Consider the following 27,300-nt stretch of genomic DNA (forward strand, 5'->3'; position numbering starts at 1 on the left):
CCAAGTGCATCAGTGGGACTTAGCCCAGATTGCCAGTCTGCTAAATCCAGAGTTGGTACTTTAAGGTAGGGGTCCCCAACCTCCGGGATCTCATGCCAGATGATCTGAGGTGGAGCTGATGTAATAATAATAGAAATAAAGTGCACAATAAATGTAATGCACTTGAATCATCCTAAAACCACCTCTCCACCCCCTGGTCCATGAAAAAATTATTTTACATGAAACCCATCCCTCATACCATAAAGGCTGAGGACCACTGCCTTAAGGCACCAAGCTTTGTGGTTGGTTGGTTGGTTTGTAGCAAAAGCTCACTGACTCAGTATGACAATGGACTTTTTTGATGAGGAGCCTAACCCTCTTGGATGCTGGCTTCCTTAAAGTTGGAGAGTTTGAGGGACACTGTTTGGTAAAGTAACCAAGCAGGACCCTATGGGGGCCTTCCCAGGACAGACACCTCCCCCCACCCATGTCCTCCACCTGCCTCTTGTCTGTAGGAAAACTTTAGCCTTCTAGCCCGTACCCGGGTTCCAAAGAATGTAATCAGAGTCGTGAGAAAATGCAGAAAGACAACAGTCAAGCAGGACAAAATATTGATAGTTTAGCCCTTAAACAAAGTCAGGGACCTTTAGTTCCTCCTCAAAGGCTAGAGATAATATTCTGAGCCAAATCCTTTGAGCTGTTTTGCAGAGACCGAAACCCCCACCAGATGGAAGAAGTTAACTGTCTGCTGGCCACAAGCACATAGGCCCCAGACCTTGAGGAACCAGGTGGTTGATGATGTTGACTTTTGATTACCTCATCACCAATCCATCGGAAGAATGTCCACCAGCTGATCACATACCCAGCAACCCTCTCTCTCATCTTTAAAAACCTTCCCCTGAAAGCCATCAGAGAGTTGGGTCTTTTGACCCTTAAGTACTGCCTAGGCTCCTTGCTGGAAGCCCTGAGACAGATGGTGCGCTTTCTTTCCTTACAACCGGGTGTCAGTAGATGGGCTTTACTGTGCGGGAGAGCGGATCCAAGTTTGGTTCAGTAACCCTAAGGGTTAGCGGAAAACTTTTGGACACGGCTGTTCCCTTCAGTAACGCTGAAGAAGTCTTCCCTGGTGGCTCAGGGGTAAAGAATCCTCCTGCCTAATGCAGGAAGCACTGGTTTGATCCCTGAGCCAGGAAGATCCCACATGCTGCGGAGCAACAAAACCCATGCGCCGCAACTACTGAGCCTGTGCTCTAGAGCACGGGAGCTACAACTATTGAGCCCCAATATGCTAAAGCCCGTGCTCCACATCAGTAGAAGCCACTGCAATGAGAAGCCCGCGCAGCAACAAAGACCCAGCACAGTCAAAAATAAAGAAAGAATTATATAAAATAATGCTGAAGAAACCTAGGCTTTATTGGAGGTCATGTTTCCAGCCGTAATTGTTCTTGGACCTCAGACTCCAGTATGAAGGAGATATGGATGAATCAGCACTAGGCTGAGGATTTCAGTGTACTGATGGTGGGGCATGGGGAAAGGAAGGGGTGGAGAGCCACTGGCTCCCCCATGGGCCTCCAGGATCTTTTGCAGCCAGCCCTGCAAAAACAACTCCCTGCCCGTCCCCCTTCGCCCCTCCGCCCCAGGAAGGCTGGCAGGCCCACCCAGCTTCACCTGGTGGGAGGTTCACACAGGCCAAGATTAATGCTAAATCTGGAGATTGTTATTCAGAGCTGGGTTTCACACCTTCTGGCATTCCATGCTAGCCTAGTTTTTAATAAAAACAACACTATTTTGGTGCCTTAAACCTATTTTTCACCATCTGGCATACCCTTGTGCCTCTTATGTTTCTTCTTCTAGTACAGCCTAAAACCAACGTGGGACTAGAAGCTCTCCACCAAAGAGGATACATTGTTGTACATTCGAATGGATAAGGCACCTTTCTGTAAATTATAGCGGCTTAGTTCTGAGCAACAGACTTTAAAAAAAAAAAATCCTCTTTCTACAGATGTCAATAGGACAAGGTGAAAGAAGTTTACCTCATGAAACATTCAGGTAAAACATGAAATTTGTTTGTTTGTTTGTTTGTTTTGTTTTGCGTAACAGATGATAATCCTAAATACCCAAAAAACTAAGGAGGAAGAAAACTCACCCCTTCTGTCTGAGGGAATGGTGACAGAATGGCCCCAAGCCGTCCTCTGCGTTTCTTTGGGGGATGACACTAAAGGAATGGAAGGCTCTGGGGGAACCAACAGCTAAAAGTAGCTTAATGAGTGAAAGTCATTCTCACTTGATCAAGCTTTTAGTAAGTCTGTGATTTTGTGATTCTCTGAATTTTCTAGAGTCAAAGTCAGCTGTTGGACTTAATGTTCACCAGCACCTTTTTACTGATAAGAGACCTACTTCAAAGCACACAAATGTCTCTAGAAAACAGCTCATGTGCCTCTTTTTACTTAATGAGCCTATAGTTCTTGATTCTCAAGTATGTGATGAATGGTGTTGTGTGGGTGTTCATTTGAGGCAGCTCCAGGTTTTGTGAGTTACTGAAGATTATATAACTTGGGGGGGTAAAAAAGAACAGAAAATTAGGAATATAGAATTACTTAGGAAAAGAATGTTCTTGAGAATCAGAAAGAATACACAATACATAACATTTTAAAAGCTGAGAAATACTTCAAATCTCACACAATTCAGAAAACTGACATAAAGTTTTGTTAACTGCCTGACAAACTCCTATAACACATTTTTCCCCCCTACAATTTTTGGCCGTAGATGCTTTGCCTGCCTTTTCATATGACAACAATCTTGTAATATCATTTTCTAGCAAGAGGACAGAAAAATAATTCATGCTGATTTTCTTTTAGTTTGGTAGATGGAAATTTGTTTTTCATTATTGATAGTTTAGAAGTTTCAGCTTTGCAATTTGTTATTAATGCTGTGTACATTTTTAGGACCACTGTCAAATTTCGGGAAACCTCTGTCAAGTTTCTTTCCTATAAAAGCTGTACATTTTCTGGGCAAATCAGGGTTTCATATTCAAAGACCCACCTTAAATACTCTGAAGTGACAATACTCAGTCAACTTGATGTCAATGTCTTGTAAAGATCTATTATGAGATTTGTGTTATTTTTGTCAATGTCAGTAATTTGATCAAGTCGGCAAGAAACTTAATTTTCCTCCAGTGTGTTCATATACTTCACTTCTTCTCATTAAGTATATTATTAATCTCCAAACCTATATATTGCCTCTATTCAAATTTTATCTCTTTCCTTTTTGGTATGATCTGAAAAAAAAATTTGTTACAATTTACTTCTCCATGCCAGAATTGTTTCTGTTGGTTACATATGGACATATTTGAAAAAATTTTATAGAGGGAGTTTGCAATTGTCTTCACTGCATTATTGATGATAACTCTCAACAGGAAAAACTTCCGTTTTGAGCCGCTCATAAATTTAGGCATTTGATGATTGGAAGAATTTTCCAAATACCAGCTTCCGGCTCTGTACATTTCAAACCCTGTTTCTCCTCCTCCTCCTCCCACATCCCAGCTGCTCTAGTGCTCAGTGTCATGATGGCAGGTGGGCAGTGGGATTATTCCTGGAAGTCATTCCTACCCCAGGATGGCCAGTAATAACTATCCATGTAAACAGTTCCCATTAAGGCCACAGTAAAATGTACCCCCAACTCAACTTGCTCTCAGGCAGCTTCTAATGCTTCAGGACCCGAGGGGAAGTGTGACAGAGTCAGGGTGAGGAGAGAGCCATCTTTACCTATTACGATTCAATACAGATCTTAACTAATTTGCAGTTCATTCCTGCAAATGGTACCAACACGTAGGACCAGGTGGATCCATTTCTGGCCGCGCCCCCAACCCCCACCCCTACCCCCCGCCAAGAGTCCTCTGCTAATGAGGGGCTCTGCCGCTTAAGCTCTGTGTAGGTACCAGCCTGTGAGGGGTTTTTGTTGTTGCTTTGAATTGACAAAAGCGGCAGCAGAATACCAAAGGGCCGACTCCGGAAGCCTTGGATTTGTGTCTCTCTGTGACCTTGAACGGGTTGTTCCCCTCTCCGTCCGCCTCGGTTCCCCCATTTCCCAGCCTCCCACGCGCGAAGGACCTCCTAGCGCCCACCCGGTCCCGGTCCCCTGCCGTGTCAGCAGGCGGCCGCTAGAGGGCACCATAGGCCCGTCTCAGAGCTGGGGAGGCCAGGCGACTGGGCCGGGTTGCCAAGGCGACGGCGGCAGCCGTCTAGCCCCTGCTGGCTCAGCTCCGCCTTCTTACATGCTTTACGCAACCAATCACGAATCGTGCTCCATGGGAAACGTCGGCTCCCACAGAAAACTGGTAAAGTGGGCAGGGCCTTGCGCAGACTCCGCTTGGCTTTGAATGGCCGCTCGCGATACGACAGGAGCTTTAGAGAGTAGGCGGGTTCCGTGACGGGCAAAGTGCTGTGATCCCTGCCGTGGCCCTCCCTGCCACCAGGGGGCTTTGTCACCCCTCAGGCTCATTTCACTCACAGGACACTCCTTGATTTGAGATGTCTGGGACGGGGAGGGGCTGATCTGTAAGTGATCTGTGACGGACTGGACCACCAATGAGAGAGCAAGGCTCAGGGCCTCCCAGGCGGCTGCTCTTCCGGCTCCGGTCCTGGAGGGCCTGCCCTGGGCTAGGTGGTAGGGTCTGATGGCGTACGCAGAGCCCCCATTTGGGGGTCAGGTCATGCACCCGCAGAGGAGCCCATCCTGCCGTGTGGCCCTCTTGCAGGGTGATGGGCATCGTTCAACGAAAGTTCGCATTAGATTTTGTCTTTCATCCCTGGGCCTGAGGCATGCGAGGGGGCTCTGAGCCCCCCTCCCATGTCTGGGTAGAATGTTTGGGGTGAGGTAGCAGAAGCAAAGGATGTAGGTGAGAAAATCGATCTGCCTAACACAACAGTTGTTTGTCCCCACGAGTGAACCCTGGGATAGCCCTGGTCCATGGCGATGTGGAATTCCTTTGTGGCTTAGTGCAGGGCTCAATTTAAATCGATACTTATTTATCGATTTAATAAAGGGGAGGGGGAGGATAGATGGCAGAAAGGGTCAGCCGAACAAAGAGGGTACAGGAGGTTGTGCAAGGAACTAGTGCATACCCAGCAATGGGAGTAGGGGTGTGTGCAAGAGCTCCTTGTAACCACAAGGGGGTGGAGTGGAGGAGAAGCCTATGTAGTGTGTGTGTGCTAAAATACACATAACATAAAAGTCACCATTTTAACAATTTGGGTGGTTTTTTTTTTTTTTTTTTTTTTTTTTTTTTTTTTTTTTTGCCCACTCTCTATGGCTGCAGGATCTTAGTTCCCTAACTAGGGATTGAACCCTGGCCCTCAGCAGTGAATGTGCAGAGTCTTAACCACTGGACTGCCAGGGAATTCCCAACAATTTTTAAAGTATACAATTCAGTAGCATTTAATACATTCACAGCGCTGTGCAACTATCAACATTGTCTAGTTCCAAACATTTTCATCACCCCAAAAGGAAACCCTCACCCATTAGCAGTCACTCCCTATCCCTTCCCAGCCCCTGGCAAATACTAATCTAATCTGTGAATTTGCCAATGCTGGGCATTTCATGTAGATGGAATCATACAATGTATGGTCTTAGCGTCTGGCTTCTTTGACTCAGCATATTTCCAAAGTTCATCTACGTTATAGCAGGTATTTAGTACTTAATTCCTTTTTATGGCCAAATAATATTCTATTGTGCAGATAGACCACATTTTGTGAATCCATTTAGCTGTTGATGAGCACTTGCAGTTTTTGCCTTTTGGTGACTGGGAACGGAAGCACATGTACAATTACATCTGCGTCTTCCTGTCCTCTGTGGGCCTCTCTGGGTGCAGCTCTCTCTGAATGTTGGGCTGTGAGCAGGTCTTCTGGCATCTACCCCCGCTCCTCCCTGACCCCAGCCCAGGGAAACTGTGTGTGGTCTGGGGGAGCTTGGACTCTTCAGTCACCACCTCAAACAGAGAGGGTTCACTGGAGTTATTTTGTTTCCTCTCAGGGGCTAGGCCTTGACAACTCAGACACCAGAATCGGCTTCTTTTTCTGTTCTCTGCTAATATCAATACATCCATAAAGCAGAGAATAAGACTGGTCTGGTTGCTGACACAATGAAAGGGTGGAAGAGCTAGGGACAAAGGAAAAACACTAAAAGGTGGGAGGACATGGGGTAACAAAGGTGTCAGTTCGAAAATACAACCCTGCATACTTTCATTTTTACTTACTCTCTTGATAACATGTGCACATGATTGGAGGGTGGGACATGGGGGCCACAGCTCAGGAAAATGCGGATGGGAAGTCAGGAGGGGCTCTCTTCTGCCGCAGCAGGGCCAGTCTGCCCAGACCCTGATATGAAGCAGGAAGAGGGGAGGCTGCGTGTGTATGTGGAGCAGGGGGGGCAACCCCACCTGGACAAGTAGAACCAGGGGGTCCTTCTTTGCCAAGTGAGATGGGTAAATTGTGATCACCGGTCCTGGAAAAGGTTGCCAATGGGCCTCTGTAGGGGGACTCTTTCCCCAAATCTACAAAGTACACACACAGAGAATCCTCCCTAGGCTTGTGAATCAGCAAACAAACCGTGTCAATCTAGGATTTTAATGGCCTAGGATCCTTTGATGCATCAAGTCCTCTTTTTTTTTTTTTAAAGTTGCTCAGTCTTATCCAACTCTTTTGCCACCCTATGGACTATAGCCACGAGGCTCCTCTGTCCATGGGATTTCCCAGGCAAGAATACCAGAGTGGGTTGCCATGCCCTCCTCCAGGGGATCTTCCTGTCCCAGGGATTAAACCTTATTTGTCAGGTGGGTTCTTTACCACAAGCACCACCTGGGTTTGCTAGATTCTGAATCAGCTGTTCCACTGAACACAAGCAGCCCCACTAACTCACTGCAGTTGGGATTCAGCGTTTACTGAGATGTCCTGGATGAGCTGCTCTCAGATTCCCAGGTTTCACTTATTTTTATTTTAAAGGAGATCAACATCCCATGGACAGAGGAGCCTGGCAGGCTACGGTCCACAGGATCAAAAAGAATTGGACAGGACTTGGCACACAGCACAACAATGGTTTGCCAACTTTGTTTTTTCTTCTTTAGATCCTTTTTTGTTGTTTAAATGGAAGTAAGCACTTCTATGGTGGTCCAGTGGTTAAGATTCCATGTCTCCAATGCAGGAGGCATGTGTTCGATCCCTGGTTGGGGAACTAAGATCCCACATGCTGTGCAGCATGGTAAAATTTTTTTTCAATTAAAATATTTTTTTTAAAAAATAATACAAATTAAAAAAAAATAATACAAATCGAAGTATAGTTGATTAACAGTGTTGTTAGTTTCTGGTATAGTCTTCCCTGGTGGCTCAGATGGTAAAAACCCTGCCTGCAACGCAGGAGACCCAGGGTTCAATCCCTGGGTTGTGAAGATCCCCTGGAGAAGGAAATGGGAACTCACGCCAGTATTCTCGCTTGGAGAATTCTATGGACAGAGGAGCCTGATGGGCTGTAGTCCATGGGGTCGCAAAGAGACACAACTGAGCAACTAACACTTTTCTTTTTGGTATATAGCAAAGTGATTCTGTTACATATATGTGTATATATATATCTTTTTCAGATTCTTTTCCATTATAATTCATTATAAGACACTGTATATAGGTCCCTGTGCTATATAGTAGGACCTTGTTGTTTATTTTATATATAATAGTATGTATATATTAATCCCAAATTTCTAATGTATCCCTCCTTCCTCATTCCCTCTTTGGTAACCATAAGTTTGTTTTCGATGACTGTGGGTAGGTTTTGTAAAAAAGTTCACGTGTATCATTTTTGAGATTCCACATATAAGTGATATATGGTATTTGTCTTTCTCTAACTTCCTTCACTTAGTTTGATCTCTAGGTCCATGCCTGTTGCTGCAAATGGCTTTATTTCATTCCTTTATATGGCTGAGTAATATTCCATTGTATATGTGAACCGTATCTTTATCCGTTCATCTGTTGATGGACATTCTGGTTGTTTTCGTGTCTTGGCTTTTGTAAACAGTGCTGTAATGAACATTGGGGTACATGAATCTTTTCAAAGTAGTTTTCTCCAGATATTTGTGCAGGAGTGGGATTGTTGGATCATATGGTAACTCTATTTCTAGTTTTTTAGGGAACCTCTGTGTTTTCCGTAGTACCTGTACCAATTTATATTCCCACCAACAGTGCAGGAGGATTCCCCTTTCTTCAAACCCTCTCCAGCATTTATTATTTCTAGACTTTTTAATGATGGCCATTCTGACCAGTGTGAGGTGATACCTCGTAGTTTTGATCTGCATTTCTCTAATTTGCACTTCTAATTAGAAGTGTTGATTAGCATCTAATAAAAAAGATGGTGAACATCTTTTCATATGCTTATAGGCCATCTGTATGTATTCTTTGGAGAAAGAACGAGCCTTCTGCCCATTTTTTGTTTGAGATGTTTGTTTTTTTGTTATTAAGTTGTATGAGTTATTTGTATATTTTGAAAATTAAGCCCATGTTGCTCAAATTGTTTGCAAATATTTTCTCCTAGTCTGTCGGTTGCCTTTTTGTTTTTCTTATGGTTTCCTTTGCTGTGCAAAAGCTGATGAGTTTATGTAGGTCCCATTTGTTTATTTTTGCTTTTATTTCTATTATCTTGGGAGGAGACTGACCTAAGAAAACATCATTACAATTTATGTCAGGGAATGTTTTACCCATGTTCTCTTATATGAGTTTTACGGTGTCATGTCTTATGTTGAAATCTTTAAGCCGTAAGCTATCTGCATATAATGACAATTTTACTCTTCCCTTTCAATTTAGACAATTTTTATTTCTTTTTCTTATCTGATACTGTGTCTAGGACTTCCGATACTATGTTGAATAGAAGAGGTGAGAGTGGACATCCTTGCCTTGTTCCAGAATTTAACAGAAAGGCCTTTAGCTTTTTACTGTTGAGTATTATGTTGGCTGTAGGTTTGTCATAAATAGCTTTTATTATGTTGAAATATATTCCCTCTATTCCCACTTTGATAAGACTTTTTCTCATGAATGGATGTTGAATTTTATCAAATGCTTTTTCTGCATCATTGAGATGATCATGAGGTTTTTGTCTTTCCTTCTGTTCATATGGTGTTTGACAAGATTGGGTTACATATGTTGAAACATCCTTTTGACCCTGGGATGAATCCAACTTGATCATGGTGTATGATCTTTTCTGTATATTGTTGGATTTGATTTGCTAATATTTTGCTGAGAATTTTTGCATCTATATTTATCAAAGATATTGCCCTGCAGTTTTCTTTTTTGGTAGGGTCTTTGTCTGGTTTTGGTATCAGGGTGATGGTGGCTTCATGGAATAACTGGGAGTACTCCCTCCTCTTCAGTCTTTTGGAAGAATTTGAGAAGAATCAGTGTAAGTTCCTCCTGTGTTTGGTAGAATTCCCTGTTGAAGCCATCTGGTCCTGGACTTTGTTTGCAGGGAGGTTTTTTTTTTTTTTAATTATTATTAATACAAATTCTATTTCACTTCTAGGGATCTGTTCAAATTTATCTAATTCTTCTTGATTCATTTTTGGTGGGCTGCCAGTTTCTAGAAACTTGTCCATTTCTCTAGGTTGTTGAATTTGTTGGCATATAATTGTTCATTGTATTCTATGTTTTTAAAAAATTTCTGCAGTATCTGTTATTATTTTGCCTCTTTTCTTATTTTGTTTATTTGGCTCCTCTTTTCTACTTGGTGAGCCTGGCCAGAGATTTGTCAGTTTTGCTTACCCTTTCAAAAAATAGCTGGTAGTTTTATTGATGATCTTTTTCTATTATTTTTGTAATTTCTATTTTATTTATTTTCTCTCTGCTCTTTATTATTTTCTTCCTTCTGCTGACTTTAGGTTTTGTTTGTTCTTTTTTTCCAATTCTTTTAGGTTGTAAGTAGGGAGTTTATCTGAGATTTTTCTTGTTTTTTGAGGAAGGCCTATATTGCTGTGAACCTCCCTCTTAAGACTGCTTTTGCTACATCCCATAGATTTTGTATGATTCTGTTTTCATTGTCATTTGTTTCGAGATATAATTAAATTTTCTCTATGATTTCATTGTTGGCCCATTGTTTTTTAAGAGCATGTTATTTAGTCTCAATGTAATCATTTTTTCCGTCTTTCTGTGGTTGATTTCTACTTTCATACTGTTGTAGGAAGGGGGAGGCCCCCCTACAGGGCCCCAAGAGCGGGCTCTTGTCTAACACTCAGAAAAGAATTGTCCGAGAAGACATGTGCTGACAAAGCAAGAGATTTTATTGGGAAAGGGCACCCGGGTGGAGAGCAGTAGGGTAAGGGAACCCAGGAGAACTGCTCTGCCACGTGGCTCGCAATGTTGGGTTTTATGGTGATGGGATTAGTTTCCGGGTGGTCTTTAGCTAATCATTCTAATTCAGAGTCTTTCCTGGTGGCTCACGCATCGCTCAGCCAAGATGGATACTAGCAAGAGGGATTCTGGGAAGTGGAGGGTCATGCGGTGTCTCCTTTAGACCTTTCCCGAACTCTTCCAGTTGGTGGTGGCTTATTAGTTCCTGTATTCCTTATCAGGATCTCCTGTCATAAAACAACTCATGCAAGTGGTTACTATGGTGCCTGCCCAGGGTGGGCGGTTTCAATCAGTGTGCCTCCCCTAACAATACCATTGTGATCAGAAAAGATCCCTGAAATAATTTCTATTCTCTTAAATTTGTTGATGCTTGTTTTGTGTCCTACTATGCTAAAGAATGTTCCATGTGTAATTGTAAAGAATGTGTATTCTGGTATTTTTTTTTTTTCTGGCTTCCTTCACTTTATTTTTCTCATATAAAATTATGTGATGGCTACAGCTGCGGCCTGGGTCCTCTGTATAGAGACTCTGGTGTGGGTCTTTACAAGATGGTCAGTGAATTCCTGATACGGAGACTTGGTGAACACTGTCTCTTTCCAGAGATCACGGGTGAGATAACTGTAGGTCTTGGAAATGGCATCAAAAGTAGCCTTGGCGAAAATTCCAGGGCGGTGGTGCAGCCCCTGGCAGAGGTGTAACAATCATCAGTGCCAGCCATCATCAGGAGCTTCTTGGGCACAGGGGCTGAGATGATGCCAATGCCCCTGGGAGCAGGGATGAGGCACACCAGCACAGAGCCACTCCGTCCAGTCACCTTGCAATGGACGATGTGGGACTTGCCAATCTTATTTTCCTAGTACGCTCGTCACATGGGGATGATAGCTGGGCCAGGATGATGGTCCCACGGATGGCAGTGGCTACTGCCTTAGAGCACTTGACATCCAAATGGACATGTCCGTTGTAATCCCTGATGGTGACAAACGCCTTGAACCTGGTCTGCTGACCAGCACAGTCTGTTTTTGCATGGGCATAATCTGGAGAAGGCAATGGCACCCCACTCCAGTACTCTTGCCTGGAAAATCCCATGGATGGAGGAGCCTGGTAGGCTGCAGTCCATGGGGTCGCTAAGAGTTGGACACGACTGAGTGACTCCACTTTCACTTTTCCCTTTCATGCATTGGAGAAGGAAATGGCAACCCACTCCAGTGTTCTTGCCTGGAGAATCCCGGGGACGGGGGAGCCTGGTGGGCTGCTGTCTGTGGGGTCGCACAGAGTTGGACACGACTGAAGCGACTTAGCAGCAGCAGCAATCTTTAAAACCTCGTCCTTGAGGGATGCTCCCAGGAAAAAGTCCATGATGTCAAATTCTTTGATGGGCAGAGAGAAGAGATAGATTTCCTCCAGAGACTTGATCTTCATGTCCTTGACCAGGCAGCCCAGCTTGGTAACCGGGAGCCACACCTTGGCCTTGGCCTTGCCTCCATGAGCTCTGTGGTCTCTGCCCTATCCCTGATCCCGGCTGTGACCCAAGCCCAGGACCCCCCTGCTGAAGCCACCTTGGAAACCACCACGGCCTCCCATTCCAGGGCCCCCAGGGCCTCTAGGCCTTCTCAAAGCACCAGTATCATCCGCCATTTGGTGTTCTTATGAAGAACCGTATTCTGGTATTTTGAGGCTGTAATGTCCTGAAAATATCAATTATGTCTCTCTATTTTATTGTGGAATTTAGGATCTCTGTTGCCCTACCGTTTTGTTTTGGTCTGAAAGATCTGTCAATGATATCAGTGGGGTGTTATTTTCTTTTTTTTTTTTTTTTATAAAAAAGTATCAAATTTATTTCAATATCTAGTTTCATTTTTAAATTAAAGCTATTGGACAATTTTTTGCAAATTAAAATTCATTATTAGAGGTGAGGAAAACATTAATAAGCTATTACTGAAAACAAAATTATCAACCATGCATTTAAAAAAGCCATGTTAAAGAGTAAAAAGTTCCAATTATACTATTTAACTGAAGGAAATATCCTTTACCTCTTTATTTCTAATTATAACATTCTCATTTTGACACAATTTACACTTTTTTCACCCAATTAATACAATGCAAACAAAATTTTTCCAAATATTAAGAGGATATTGTTTACCATTTATGACATATAACATAACTGTAACTCTTTAAAAGCTCCTTAAAAGAAAGTTGAAATTTTAATTTTCACTGTGAACCTGTCCGATCAAAAAGTAAAGGACATCACCACCACCTGAATTAAAACAAAGAATGGAATAAAAAACAAAAGTGGTATCTATATAATCAGCAAATTATCTGATAAGACATGTTAACTACTTCACATTTCTACTTAGCACAAGTGAGAATAAACTGGTTCCAAGGTTTGGCATTTTTACTCTTAAGCTTTAAATCATAGTGTTACTCTACTCAAGTCATCTCTAAGAAAATGGCAGTGTTCATAAGTACAAAAATGATTATATCCAGTAGGTGGTATTCTACATAGTCAAGACAATTCTTTATAAAATTAGATTTTTAAAAATGCAGACTATCTGGTAATTACCAGTATCTCAAAAGCTAAAATAAGAAAAATACAGAAAATAAAGAAGTACTCATTGAATAATATTATTTTGCTTTGAGGAAACCAGAAATGATTCTATTCCAAGAAATAAGTAATGATAAAGAGATGTAATTAATACACCATATATCTTTTAAGCCAAACCACGCTTTTCTGCTCAGAACAACTCTTGATTTTTACATTCTTAATCTTTGTCCAGAACAGAACCACATTTTAAGCCATTTTTGAATACAGTTCATAATCTAAAGCCACTTTTCTTCACAGGATGTTTTCATTTTAGTATTCACACATAAGCTGCAAAAAGGCAAATGAGAGTCAGTTATAAGAATCTGTAGCATAATAAATCCCGATTTACAGTAACTGTCAACAGAGTTCTATACCGAAGCCGAAAAGTTGCTACAGTACAGGTGAGAACTGACATGATTCTTCCACAGACTCAGACTTCATTTAGTAATACTGTCATAAGATCCAAAAAGAAACCTTAATAGGTCCTTTCAAAGATGCATAATTTTCCAAACAATTTTCCTCTGGACGCACAGCCTGTTCATTCCTTCAATCCTTTTTTAGTCGTTTAGCTTTTGCAATATTTTCTTGACGTTTTTGTTTCTTCTTTTGCTCCTTTTCCCTGGCCTCAATCATCTTGGCCAATTTCCAAGATAGCACAGCACTTGCTAGAAACAATGGAGTCAGAGCCAAAATAACTGTTGTAAGGAAGCCATATGGGTCCTTTGCAGCCCATTCCACAACATACTCAGCCCAAGCCTTTAAATCAAACATCTTCGTGGAGGCCTTATGCTTGAGTAGTGGTCTCTAATTTTGTTCTGGGATTATCAGCCAGTCACAATTTCAGATGACCTTTGGTTGGCTGTCTTCTTCTTTAACTCTACCAATACACTTCTGAGAGAAGGCTTAAATTCTATATACTCCCGTGCACCTCAATTTCGGACCCCAGGTGCAAGCGCTCTCCACACTTTAAGGAATATATATTATTCTTTTTCCTTCCGAAAAGGATGCACCAGGCATGATCTTCGGATCAGACCCGCACGGCGCCTGAAGCTGAGGGCACTTCACAGCCACCCGCACTTCGCTTTCCTTGTGTTTTCCCCTCGCTCACCCTACCCCGTGGCCCGCCTCTGGGGCCACGCTTCCCCGACCCTCCGCCTCGGCGCGCGCGCCTATTTTCTTAGTATTATTGTATTCCTGTCAATTTCTCTGTTTATGTCTATTAGTATGTTTTATGTATTTAGGTGTTCCTATATTGAGTTCTGGTAAAGACTGAGGGCATGAAGAGAAAGGGGTGACAGAGGATGAGATGGCTGGATGGCATCACCGACTCAATGGACATGAGTTTGAGCAAACTCTGGGAGATAGTGAAGGACAGAGAAGCCTGGCGTGCTGCAGTCCATGGGGTCAAAAAGAGTCGGACATGACTGAGCACACGACTGAGCGACTGAACAGCAGCAACAACAAATACTCAGTGCGTATATGTTAATGAGTGTGGCATTCTCTTCTTGTACTGATCTTTTATCATTGTATAGTGTTCTTCTTTATCCTTCTTTATGGCCTTTTTTTAAAAGTCTGTTTTGTCTGATATGAGTGTTGCTACCCCTACTTGCTTGTCATTTCCATTTTCGTGAGATAGCCTTTTTCATCCCCTCACTTTCAATCTATGTGTGCCCTTTGCCCTAAAATGGGTCTCTTGTAGGCAGAATATTGTAGGCTCTTGTTTTCTTATCCAGTCTGCCACTCTATGTCTTTTTTAAAATTATTTTTTATTGGAGTAGTATTTTATAGTCTTGTATTAGCTTCTGCTATGCAGCAAAGTGAATCAGTTACATGTACACAGATGAAAGTTTGCTGCTATGAGCCATGAACGACACTAGGATTCGTGGCCTCTGGAGGAGAGGAATTCAATCCAGGGCCAGTGACAAGGCTTGATCGCTCAGAGCTTTTTGTGTAATAAAGTTTTATTGAAGTATAAAAGAGATAGAGAAAGCTGACATAGACATCAAAAGGGGACAGAAAGAATGCCTCCTTGCTAGTTTTTAGCAAGGAGTTATATACCCATTCAGTTCAGTGGCTCAGTCGTGTCTGACTCTTTCTGAACCCATAAATCGCAGCACGCCAGGCCTCCCTGTCCATCACCAACTCCCGGAGTTCACTCAAACTCACGTCCATCGAGTCGGTGATGCCATCCTGCCGGTGCCAGCCGGCAAAGTCGATCAGGTCCCGAGAACATGCACAGTGGGGCTGAGAAAGGAAACTATAGCAAGAGACTACGACAAAGATGGGGCTGAGAGGTTCAGACACGTCTCCACAAAGGGACGCAGTCTGACACCGACTTTATTCAGCATCTTATATTTATACAGGAGAGCGTGAGAAAGACAAGACAGTTGACATTTTTTCTTGGTTGACCTATACATCTTACAAACAGTCACAAGAAATCTTGAGAGCATGGGAATGGCACCCTGTTATTATTTCTTACACCAGATAACATTTCTCTGTGCGTGAGAAGTTTGCACAGAACTCCAGGTGTCTGCAGTAAATAAGCGCCTAATCTCTGGGGTGGCGGGACAGAGAGCTATGTTTGCAAGCAAACCCTCAAGGACTGAGGCAGCTCCCAGAGCTGTGTCCTTTGGACAAAGGACCCCGTTCTCACGGGCAGCTCCCCGCATCTCCCCCTTTCTTTTTATATAGACGCACACTTATGTTCCTTTAACCTCAGACCATTTCCATAGATGGAAGCCTTTATCATCCATAGATCATCAATCAGTTTTTTAATTAAACAAGGTGCAAGAAATAAAACAGTTAAAATTATTAAGAATAGTCCTCCTATGGCCACTCCCAAGTACCAAATACTATTGACGGTAGGTACATGTCAAAAAAGTTCTTTAACAAAAGACTCAGCTCTTTTTGCAACATCCAAATCAGGTCTAGGCGCATTTTCAATGTTCATTATTTCCTGATGTAGATGCAGCAAATCTAAGGAAATACTTTCATTATGCCAAATACCTTATAAATGAGCTTTCACCTTATCCCAAGCAGTTATACTACCATTATATTTTTTTGGGGTAACACAGATCCATCGAAAATCAGCATGACATTGTACCCGTAATCTCAACTTTATACTTTGAACCTCTTCACCTAAAAATTTTACAACATCATAAAGGGCATTCAATCGATCCTCTAGCTTTTTGTCAATATCTTCTTGAGTCCCCAGGGTAACGGATACATTTTGTGCCAGGTTATTAACAAAAGTTGCAGTTTGCACTGATTGTGCCAGGGTCAGGGCTGCAGTAATCGAGGCAATAAGGGTTACCAAAGCTACAAATCCCAGAATTATTAACCCTATTCCCCTATGATAACGCATTAAAGCACCCTCTACTTCTCTCCAAAGTTCAAGTCCTCTTTCATCATACCAAGACCCATTAATCTTTACAGGAACCATAACAAAAGCAGGCTGTCTTAAGACTAGAACCCTAGTTTGATTAGTAATTCCCCTAATGCAGCTAGTTAAGGTACAATTGTTACAAGTTATATCATAATTTCGTAACCCAGGTTGTATTTTTACAGATCCTACTAGTAAAGCATAAGGGTGAGGCACACATGCATGAGGGTGCCTCATGGTGAGATTCCATAAATAACCGTGTCTCACTTTCGATCCCACCTGAAGGTAGGAACCCTCACATCCAAGGGCGGCAGCTAGTTTCCAGATTTCTGTTTGGAACGCTTTAGAGCCACCCAAGTTCCAAATACGGGATGCAAAGTTCCTATTATCTTGAGCTCCAGGGTTTCGGGCCATCTGGAGACCAGTCCCACAGTGACTCATTTGTCCCAAATATGTTATAAACCATAGCAGTTCCATCTTGACACAGTTTCCATGGTGCAGCAGTGACTCTTCCCCTTGTTCCAAAGTCGCAGAAAGGGATATCTAAAGGACCAGTCCCATTACGACGTTGAGGAGTTCCAGATTCTTTCGTTACTCCAGGAATGTATAGGCTCCAACCATTGTCATGATCAGCATATCCTGACTCCCCAACAAAAAGACATCCTGTTGAATTAAAATATCTAGACAGACGGATAGGTAAACAATCAAACACTCCATAATAGAAATTAACTTGATTAGGAATAATATGTTTATCTGAAAAACCACCCAAAGCTACAGCATCATTAGTGTATATGGAAATGGACCAACCCTCCCAGCCCACCGGTTGGAGAAGGGGAGGATCGGGAAAATAAGCCCAGTAAGCATTTGAATATTCTTTAGAATGTGCAGTATTAATCTGATTTAAGATAATTAATAAGGTTATCAGGAAGCTTAAAGGCAATATCGGATCGCCCTGTACAGCAACACGATTCTATGTCTCTCGCATCAATGCCTGAAGTTGTTGCTGAGATGGTAATTCATCATGCTCTTGAATCGTCAGTCTCCTCATCTGGTTTACTCGAGATCGTCTCCGCCGTGCGTACCAACCTTTCTGGCAGCCAGCGCGGCGCTTCGGCATCCTGTGGGAAAACACAAACATGCCCTCGTCCCCAGATTAGTACAGAATCTGGTCCATACCATTTTCCCACAAGTGGGTCTTTCCAAAAGACTTTAGGTCTTATTGTTTGTGCATCAAAGTTCCAAAATTGCTGTGCTGCTGAACGGCCACGTATATCCAATTGTAAAAAATTTAGAACAAATAAAGCATGGTTTAGAGAGTTGGAGGGGGTATTAAGATACAATTCCCCCTTCTTTAGTTTTTGCAATTGATGTTTGAGAGTTTGATGTGCCCGTTCAATAATTCCTTGACCTTGAGGATTATAAGCGATACCCGTTTTATGTGAGATAGACAATTGCGTACAAAAGAGTTGAAAATTTTTTCCAGTGTATCCTGGACCATTGTCTGTTTTTATGGTTTTAGAGGTTCCCATAACAGCAAAACATTTAATGCAATGAGCTATACAATGTTTGCTAGCTTCTCCGGATTGTAGAGAGGTGTGTAAAAAACCGGAGAAGGTGTCAATAGTAACATGAACAAATTTTTGTTTACCAAATTCAGGAATATGGGTAACATCCATTTGCCATATGTCGTTTGGCAACAATCCTCAGGGATTAACTCCATAATGGGGGACGCTAAAAAATTGAGGACATGTTTGACATTGCTTAACAATCTGGCAGCTTCTTGAGTAATGCCAAATTGAAGTCTTAAGCTATTGCTGTTTTGATGATGTAAGCTGTGAGAAGTTTTTGCCATTTGTTCCAATGAAGGAAATATCATACGTGTAGCTTTGTCAGCCAAAGCATCGCCTCGTGCTAAAGGTCCAGGAAGTCCAGAGTGAGCACGAATATGACCAAAATAGCATTTATTAACTCTGGAGCTAATTAAATGTTGTATATCACGAAAAAGAGTTTGGATAGTAGAATTCAGAGTACCAGTAAATGGAACAGTCTCAATAGTGTTTAAGGCTCTTATGATATATTGACTGTCAGAATATAAATTAAATGGAGCAGAAATTTGTAATAGAGCCTGAAAAACAGCAAATAGTTCTACTTCTTGAGCAGACTTATAATTAGTACGCCAGGCGGCGGTATTGTCCTGTATAATCAAACTAGCTATTCCATTAGAAGAGCCATCAGTAAATACAGTTAGGGCGTCAGCAAGGGGCTGAGAAACAACGATTTTTGGGAAGAGAAATTGGTGATAATGAGCAAATTGCAAAATTTTATCCCTTATCTCGCTTTTGTTGTTGATACAGTACTTCTTTGACTGACTTTCTTTGTAATGCTGCGGCCAAAGTTATGCCTTGAACGTACGAAGGGCCGATATTGGCACAAATCCGTACATAATCGGATAAGCCTCCCTTTTTTCTGTAAGGTCTCAGGGCGGCTTGACAAGCCGAATTGGCATTTTCATAAGCAAGCTGTTTAGCTAACACCATTCCTGCCTGCTCATCCCCTATCATTTTACTAATTGCCTCAAGCAGGCGGGCAACAAAATCCTGATATGGTTCATCTGGCCCCTGGCGAATTTTAGATAAATCTTCAGTCTTTTTATCAGAATTTGGAAGTTTTTTCCATGCTCGTAAAGCCGCAGCACTAATCTGAGGGTAGGCTCCAGGCAAATAATTAAGTTGATTATTAGTGTCTCGATAATCCCCCTCTCCCACCATCATTTCATAAGTGGTATTCAGTCCCTGTCACCGATTGATATCGGCTGTGATCCCACACTGCTCAGCAAACTCAGATTTCCATAGTAAATAATCTCCTCCAGATAAGCAAGCTCGAGCGACCTGTTTTCAATCATTAGGTGGCAGATTTTGATTTCCTAAAGCCTCTATAATAGCCTGAGTAAATGGCGCAGTCGGGCCGTATTGTGCACAAGCCATTTTTAACTCTCTTAGTTGCTTAAAGGGCAGCGGTTCATAATACCTCTGCTGTTGAGCATTTTCAAATACTGGATAGATTCCTGAAAACCCGGGAATATGTTCTCCTTCATTAGCTCGCTTAATCGCTTGTTGAAGAGGAGATAATAATATCTCACTTCTAATTTTTATGTTTTCACCGGGCAAAGAAGCAGGGATAGATATAAGCTCTCACAGTTCTATGAAAGGCGGAGGTGGATCGAGTCCAGCAAGAACCGAGGGAGGATATGCTGGAGGCACAGGCTGGCTGGAGTGGGAGTCTCCCTGTGCATCCTTCTTTACTGCTATAACAATCTTCTGAATTAAATTCTCCAGCTGTTCTTCAGAAAGCCCTGAATGCTTTAATTCCCCTTTTCCTGTGGGGGGTTGCATGCTAACCATCATCTCCCAAGGCATATCCTCTCTATGGTACTGAGCTGCTTGTTCATTTAACTCTTCCTGTTCATCAGAGCTTAACACATCATCATTCCCTCCAGCCTTACAAGCTGTTCCCTCAGGCACAGCATAAAGCGGCTCAGGCGGAGGGGTGGAAGGCTCTGCAACGTCGGGTTCTGTGGAATCCCTGAGAGCCGCTTGAATTTTATGTCCCTCATGTTCAGGATCCAAACAGTCTCTTATGAGAGTCCACAAAGAAAAAGCATCCACAGGAACACGATTGGGACCATGTAAGGAATAATATGTCTGCAATTGTTTTCCTACTTTCTTCCACGTTTCCAGACTAACTGTTCCTTCCTCTGGAAACCAGGGACAAACCTCTTCTATAAAAAGTAAAAACTTCTCTAGCTGTAACTTATTTACATGAATTCCCCTACCTTTTAACATAGTTTTCAACATATGTACAAATAACTGGCGGCTATTGCCTTGTCCCATGATTTATTACTCTCGACAATAACACTCCCTGCCCTTTTACTTTAATTAATTAGGGGTTCCTCTTTACTTACCTCAATCTTGGCGGGCAGCGGCCATCGTCGCGTTCCGATTCCCGAGTCCCTGTTCGGGCGCCACCTGCCGGTGCCAGCCGGCAAAGTCGATCAGGTCCCGAGAACGTGCTCGGCGGGGCTGAGAAAGGAAACTAAAGCAAGAGAAATCTACAACAAAGATGGGGTCGAGAGGTTCAGACACATCTCCACGAAGGGACGCAGTCTGACATCAACTTTATTCAGCATCTCATATTTATACAGAAGAGCGTGAGAAAGACAAGACAGTTAACATTTTCTTTGTTGACCTATACATCTTACAAACAGTCACAAGAAATCTTGAGAGCATGGGAATGGCACCCTGTTATTATTTCTTACACCAGATAACATTTCTCTGTGCGTGAGAAGTTTGCACAGAACTCCAGGTGTCTGCAGTAAATAAGCGCCTAATCTCTGGGGTGGCGGGACAGAGAGCTATGTTTGCAAGCAAACCCTCAAGGACTGAGGCAGCTCCCAGAGCTGTGTCCTTCGGACAAAGGACCCCGTTCTCATGGGCAGCTCCCCGCACCATCCAGCCATCTCATCCTCTGTCGTCCCCTTCTCCTCCTGCCCCCAATCCCTCCCAGCATCAGAGTCTTTTCCAGTGAGTCAACTCTTCGCATGAGGTAGCCAAAGTACTGGAGCTTCAGCTTTAGCATCATTCCCTCCAAAGAACACCCAGGGCTGATCTCCTTTGGAATGGACTGGTTGGATCTCCTTGCAGTCCAAGGGACTCTCAAGAGTCTTCTCCAACACCACACTTCAAAAGCATCAATTCTTCGACGCTCAGCCTTCTTCACAGTCCAACTCTCACATCCATACATGACCACTGGAAAAACCATAGCCTTGACTAGACGGACCTTTGTTGGCAAAGTAATGTCTCTGCTTTTGAATATGCTATCTAGGTTGGTCATAACTTTCCTTCCAAGGAGTAAGTGTCTTTTAATTTCATGGCTGCAGTCACCATCTGCAGTGATTTTGGAGCCCCAAAAAATAAAGTCTGACACTGTTTCCACTGTTTCCCCATCTATTTGCCATGAAGTGATGGGACCAGATGCCATGATCCTAGTTTTCTGAATGTTGAGCTTTAAGCCAACTTTTTCACTCTCCTCTTTCACTTTCATCAAGAGGCTTTTTAGTTCCTCTTCACTTTCTGCCATAAGGATGGTGTCATCTGCATATCTGAGGTTATTGAGATTTCTCCCGGCAATCTTGATTTCCAGCTTGTGCTTCTTCCAGCCCAGCGTTTCTCATGATGTACTCTGCATATAAGTTAAATAAGCAGGGTGACAATATACAGCCTTGACGTACTCTTTTTCCTATTTGGAACCAGTCTGTTGTTCCATGTCCAGTTCTAACTGTTGCTTCCTGACCTGCATAGAGGTTTCTCAAGAGGCAGGTCAGGTGGTCTGGTATTCCCATCTCTTTCGGAATTTTCCACAATTTATTGTGATCCACACAGTCAAAGGCTTTGGCATAGTCAATAAAGCAGAAATAGATGTTTTTCTGGAACTCTCTTGCTTTTTCCATGATCCAGCTATTAGCAAGCTGCTAATTAGAGAAAGGAAGGGCCTCAAAACAGAGAGAGTTGCACCAGGCCCCTCACCCACAACATGCATCTTGAGATAGCATTGGCACGAGGTGAGTCATCCTGGCCATAAAACAATTGACATGAATCTTGAAGAAAGGCAGATTTCCAAGCAAATACATAGTTCATTAACATATCTTAAGAAAGATATTTCCATAAGAAAAACACAATGGTTAGTTCAAGGTTTGAGATTAGTTAACCAGGTGTCGCCATGACAACATAGGATGGGAAGTGAAAAGAAAATAGTCTACCATTTGCTGCTTGGGGACCTCTGGCCTCCCTACCGAGGCTATTAACACTCTCACATATATCCACTCATTTTTAGATTTCCTTCCCATTTGCACTGTATGTCTTTTGATTGGCGCATTTAGTTCATTGACATTTAAGGTAATTATTGATAGATAATGTATTTATTGCCATTAAAACCTTTTTTTCCAGTTGACCTTATATTTCTTCTTCCTTTTTGTTTTTCCTTTTGTGGTTTGATGGTCTTCTTGTATAGTTCTTTTTTGAGAATCTATTATGCTTGAGTCATCTTCTTTTTTGGTTTTTGTGTATCTATCATGTTTTTGATTTGTTGTTGTTCAGTCGCTCAGTTGTGTCTGACTCTTTGTGACCCCATGGACGCCAGGCTTCCCTGTCCTTCACCATCTGCTGCAGCTTGCTCAAACTTTATGTCCATCCAGTCGGTGATGCCATCCAACCATCTCATCCTCTGTCATCCCCTTCTCCTCCTGCCTTCAATTTTTCCCAGCATCAGGGTCTTTTGTAATGAGTCGGCTCTTCATATCAGGTGGCCAAGGTGTTAGAGCTTTACCATCAGTCCTTCCAATGAATATTCAGAATAGATTTCATTTAGGATTGACTGGTTTGATCTCCTTGCAATCCAAGAGACTCTCAAGAGTCTTCTCCAATACCACACTTCAAAATCATCAGTTCTTCAGCACTCAACCTTCTTTATGGTCCAACTCTCATATCCATACATGACTACTAGAAAAACCATTCAGTTCAGTTCAATTCAGTCACTCAGTCGTGTCCGACTCTTTGCGACCCCATGAATCGCAGCACACCAGGCCTCCCTGTCCATCACCAACTCCCGGAGTTCACTCAGACTCACGTCCATCGAGTCGGTGATGCCATCCAGCCATTTCATCCTCTGTCATCCCCTTCTCCTCCTGCCCCCAATCCCTCCCAGCATCAGAGTCTTTTCCAATGAGTCAACTCTTGGCATGAGGTAGCCAAAGTACTGGAGTTTCAGCTTTAGCATTATTCCTTCCAAAGAAATCCCAGGGCTGATCTCCTTTGGAATGGACTGGTTGGATCTCCTTGCAGTCCAAGGGACTCTCAGAAGTCTTCTCCAACACCACACTTCAAAAGCATCAATTCTTCGGCGCTCAGCCTTCTTCACAGTCCAACTCTCACATCCATACATGACCACAGGAAAAACCATAGCCTTGACTGGACGGACCTTTGTTGGCAAAGTAATGTCTCTGCTTTTCAATATGCTATCTAGGTTGGTCATAGCTTTTCTTTCAAGTGTTAGGTAGGTAGAATAGGGAAAAGGAGTCCAAAATGGCAGTGGCTAAAAGACAAGGAAGGTCAAAGGAAGGTCCGAGGACCAGGGTGAAAACTTCAGGCAGAACAAACAGCACTCCTGGCTAAGCCCAATTTGCATAGGGCAGGTCCAGGTGGAGGAAAAAACATATAAAAGGAGGAGCCAAAGTGCTTTCTCTCGGACTCTGTCCCGCGTGCATGCGCTCTCTCTCTCTCTCTCTCTTTCTCTCTCTCACTCTCTCTCTCTCTGTCTCTCTCTCACTCTCTCTCCCTCCCTCCCTCCCCACGCACTCCTCCACTCTCTTCTCTTCAAGGCTTGGATTCTCCTGCTGTCTTCTAAATAAAATAGAGCTGTAACACTGATTTGCCTAAGAGCTGTAGCACGGTTTGTCCAAGACCCAAGAGCTGTGACGCACCGAGGGCTTTAATGTCCGTTGCTCCAAATCTTTGTTGTGACGAGACAAAGAACCGAGGAACATACACTCGCGTGACAAAGTGATGGGACCAGATGCCATGATCTTAGTTTTTTGAATATTGAGTTTTAAGCCAGCTTTTTCACTCTCCTCTTTCACCTTCATCAAGAGGCTCTTTAGTTCCTCTTTGATTTCTGCCATGAGGGTGGTATCATCTGCATATCTGAGGTTATTGATATTTCTCCTGGCAATCTTGATTCCAGCTTGTGCTTCATCCAGCCCCACATTTCCCATGATGTATTCTGCATATAGGTTAAATAAGCAGGGTGACAATATACAGCCTTGACATACTCCTTTTCCTATTTGGAACCAGTCTGTTGTTCCATGTCCAGTTCTACTGTTGCTTCTTGAACTGCATACAGTTTTCTCAGGAGGCTGGTAATGTTAGGGGATTGAAACCGCCCACCCTGGCCAGGCACCATAGTAACCATCTGCATGAGTTGTTTTAGCACAGGAGTTCCTGGTAAGGAACAGGGAACTAATAAGTCTCTACCAACTGGAACAGTTTGGGAAAGGTCAAAAGGAGACACCACATGTCCTAGCACGTCCCAGAATCCTTCTCTCTGGCATCCATCTTGGCTGAACAAGGCGTGCACCACCATGAAGGACTCTGAGTCAGAATGACTGGCTAAAGACAACCCAGGAACTAATCCCATCACCGTAAAACCCGAGACTGTGAGCCACATGGCAGAGCTGTTCTCCTGGGTTCCCTTACCCTACTGGTCTCCACCCGGGTGCCCTTTCCCAATAAAATCTCTTGCTTTGTCAGCACATGTGTCTCCTCGAACAATTCATTTCCAAGTGTTATACAAGAGCCCAGTTTCGGGCCCTGGAAGAGGTCCCCCTTCCTGCAACGGTAAGGTGGTCTGGTATTCCTATCTCTTTAAGAATTTTCCATAGTTTGTTGTGATCCACACAGTCATAGGCTTCAACATAGTGAAGCAGAAGTAGATGTTTTTTCTGAAATTCTCATATTTTTTCTATGATCCAACGGATGTTGCCAATTTGATTTCTGGTTCCTCTGCCTTTTCTAAACCCACCTTGTACATCTGGGAGTTCTTGGTTCACATACTGTTGAAGCCTAGCCTGGAGAATTTTGAGCCTAGCTTGGAGAATTTTGATTTGTGGTTACCCTGATTTTCAAGTATGTTAACCCAGTACTGTATCTACATGCTTTAGACCGGTAGTCATACAGGCTCAAGCACATTCTTTAGAAAAAACTACAGAAGTTGCCTGGTTAAGAATCTGTCTACCAATGCAGGGAACATGGATTCGATCCCTGGTCTGGGAAGATCCCACATGCGGAGGGGCAACAAAGCCTACATGCCACAACTACTGAAAGCCTGTGCTCTGCAACAAGAGAAGGCACTGAAATGGGGATCCTGTGCAGCATAACTAGAGAAAGCCTGTGAACAGCAGCAAAGACCCAGCGCAGCCAAATGAATTAAGTAAAAAAAATCTACAATTTTTTATTCCCCTTCCCCACATTTTATGATTTTGATGTCCTCTTTTACATCTTCATGTTCATCTTTTTGCTGTTCTTTGGAGTTATAATTAAATTCACAAAAAATGTTTGTATTCTGTAGCTTCCCCCACTACCTGCACCACGTGGCTTTAGGGATCTTGGTTAGTGGAAACACTGAGTCCTAACCACTGGACCACCAGGGAATTCCCTGTACTCGCTTATTTAAGTGATTTACTTTCCAATTGTTATTTTCTCTTACAGATTCTTGCTGCTTTTCTGTTTCGAGAAGACCTTTCAATATTTCTTTTAGGATTGGTTTAGTATTGCTGTAGTCTTTTAGTTTTTATTTCTCTGAGAAATTCTTTATCTCTCCTTCTATTTTAAATGATTATCTTGCTGAGTTGAGTATCCTAGGTTGCAGGTTTTTCCCTTTCAGGATTTTGAATATTTCTTGCCACTCTCTTTTGGCTTGCCACTTTTCTGTAGAGAAATCAGCTGATAGCCTTATGGGGGTTCCCTTATAACTAACTTTGTTTTTTTCTTACTGACTTTAGAATCCTCTCTCTAACTTTTGCCATTTTAATTATGTCTTAGTGTAGGTCTGTTTGGGTTCATCTTGTTTGGGATCCTCTGTACTTCCTGTACCTGGGTGTCTATTTTCTTCTTTAGGAAGTTTTCCACCATAATTTCTTCATATACATTTTTGATCCCCATTTCTCTTTCTTTCTGGGAACCCTGTTATGAGTAGGTAGGCTCACTTTATATAATCTGATAGGTCTCATATATTGTTTTCATTTTTCTGTCCACTATTCTGCTTGGGCAGTTTCTAGTATTCTATCTTCCAGATCATTTATTATTTTTCTGCATTATTAAAGTTGCTATTTATTGCCTTTAGCTCAGCTTTCATCTTAGCACAAGTTTTCTAATTTTAATTGCTCCTCTTTATAGTTTCTAATTCCTTGTTATAGTGATCTGCACTTCTATTGATAACCTTTCCTTCAGTATTTTTGTAACTTCTTTTTTGAACTGAAGATCTAGTAGACTGGAGAGGTTGGTTTCATTGTTTGTTCTTTCAGGGGATTTCTCTTACTCTTTTAATTGGGAGTGCTTCCTCTGCTTCTTGATTTTACTTATATTTGTCTGATTATGAATTTAGGAGAAACAGTTATTTAGTGTCATCTTGGAGGTGTTTGTCAACCTTGTGCTATACCATTTAGAGAATGAAACACGCATACACACAAAGCCACCTCATCATATAAGGATGGAGATTTAAATTTCAAAAGATCCATCTATATAAAATAGATAACTGACAAGGACCTACTCTGTAACACAGGGGACTATACTCAATATTTTGTAATAACCTATAATGGAAGAGAATGTAAAATATATATATATATATTTCAATAAAAATTTAAAATAATACTAAGAAAAGATCCAAAGATCCTATAATCTTATAGGGCAGTCTTTTATTTTTCATTTACTTATTTTTATAATTTTATTTATTTATTTTTAGCTGTGCTGGGTCTTTGTTGCTACAGAGGCTCTCCTCTGGTTGCGGTGCACAGCTTCTCTTGTTACAGAGCACAGGCCCTAGAATGCACGGGCTTCCGTACTTGTGGTGCACGGATTTAGTTGCCTCATGGCATGTGGGATCTTCCAGACCAGGGATCGAACCTGAGTCTTCTACATGGACAGGCAGATTCTTTACCACTGAGCCACCAGGGAAGCTTATAAGGCAGTCTTTTAAATGAGACTCCAATGTTATGAAAATCTTACTGTGTTGTCCCTATTTCTCTCATTTTTCCTTAATTTGACCAGACAAATGCTCAGAATATGAGATTTGGGGACCAGTCCAGGGTTTAGGGCTTCCCTGGTAGCTCAGATGGTAAAGAATCCACCTGCAGTGTGGGAGACCTGGGTTCAATC

At 42.5% G+C, this 27,300-nt stretch overlaps 1 protein-coding gene, 1 long non-coding RNA gene and 2 pseudogenes across 3 annotated transcripts; 1 reads left to right on the plus strand and 3 right to left on the minus strand.

Moving 5' to 3' along the window:
* Positions 1–885: 885 nt before the first annotated feature.
* LOC129638620 (uncharacterized) lies at positions 886–25,496 on the plus strand. 2 transcript variants are annotated; one of them, XR_008707932.1, is made up of 3 exons: positions 886–955; positions 1,834–2,028; positions 25,171–25,496. It is a non-coding gene; the product is annotated as an uncharacterized LOC129638620 (long non-coding RNA). The 2 variants fall into 2 exon arrangements; XR_008707931.1 differs by having other exon boundaries at positions 1,839–2,028.
* LOC129638617 (40S ribosomal protein S2-like) lies at positions 10,838–11,990 on the minus strand (annotated as a pseudogene).
* On the minus strand, positions 12,148–13,967 carry LOC129638618 (small integral membrane protein 15). The gene has a single exon (XM_055563185.1). The coding sequence runs from the start codon at positions 13,705–13,707 to the stop codon at positions 13,483–13,485; it is 225 nt and encodes a 74-aa protein (XP_055419160.1). The 5' UTR covers positions 13,708–13,967; the 3' UTR covers positions 12,148–13,482.
* On the minus strand, positions 16,913–21,044 carry LOC129638616 (endogenous retrovirus group K member 7 Gag polyprotein-like; annotated as a pseudogene).
* Positions 25,497–27,300: the final 1,804 nt, after the last annotated feature.

Source organism: Bubalus kerabau, chromosome X (genome assembly GCF_029407905.1).
Source record: "Bubalus kerabau isolate K-KA32 ecotype Philippines breed swamp buffalo chromosome X, PCC_UOA_SB_1v2, whole genome shotgun sequence".
Classification (NCBI taxonomy): Eukaryota; Metazoa; Chordata; class Mammalia; order Artiodactyla; family Bovidae; genus Bubalus; species Bubalus kerabau.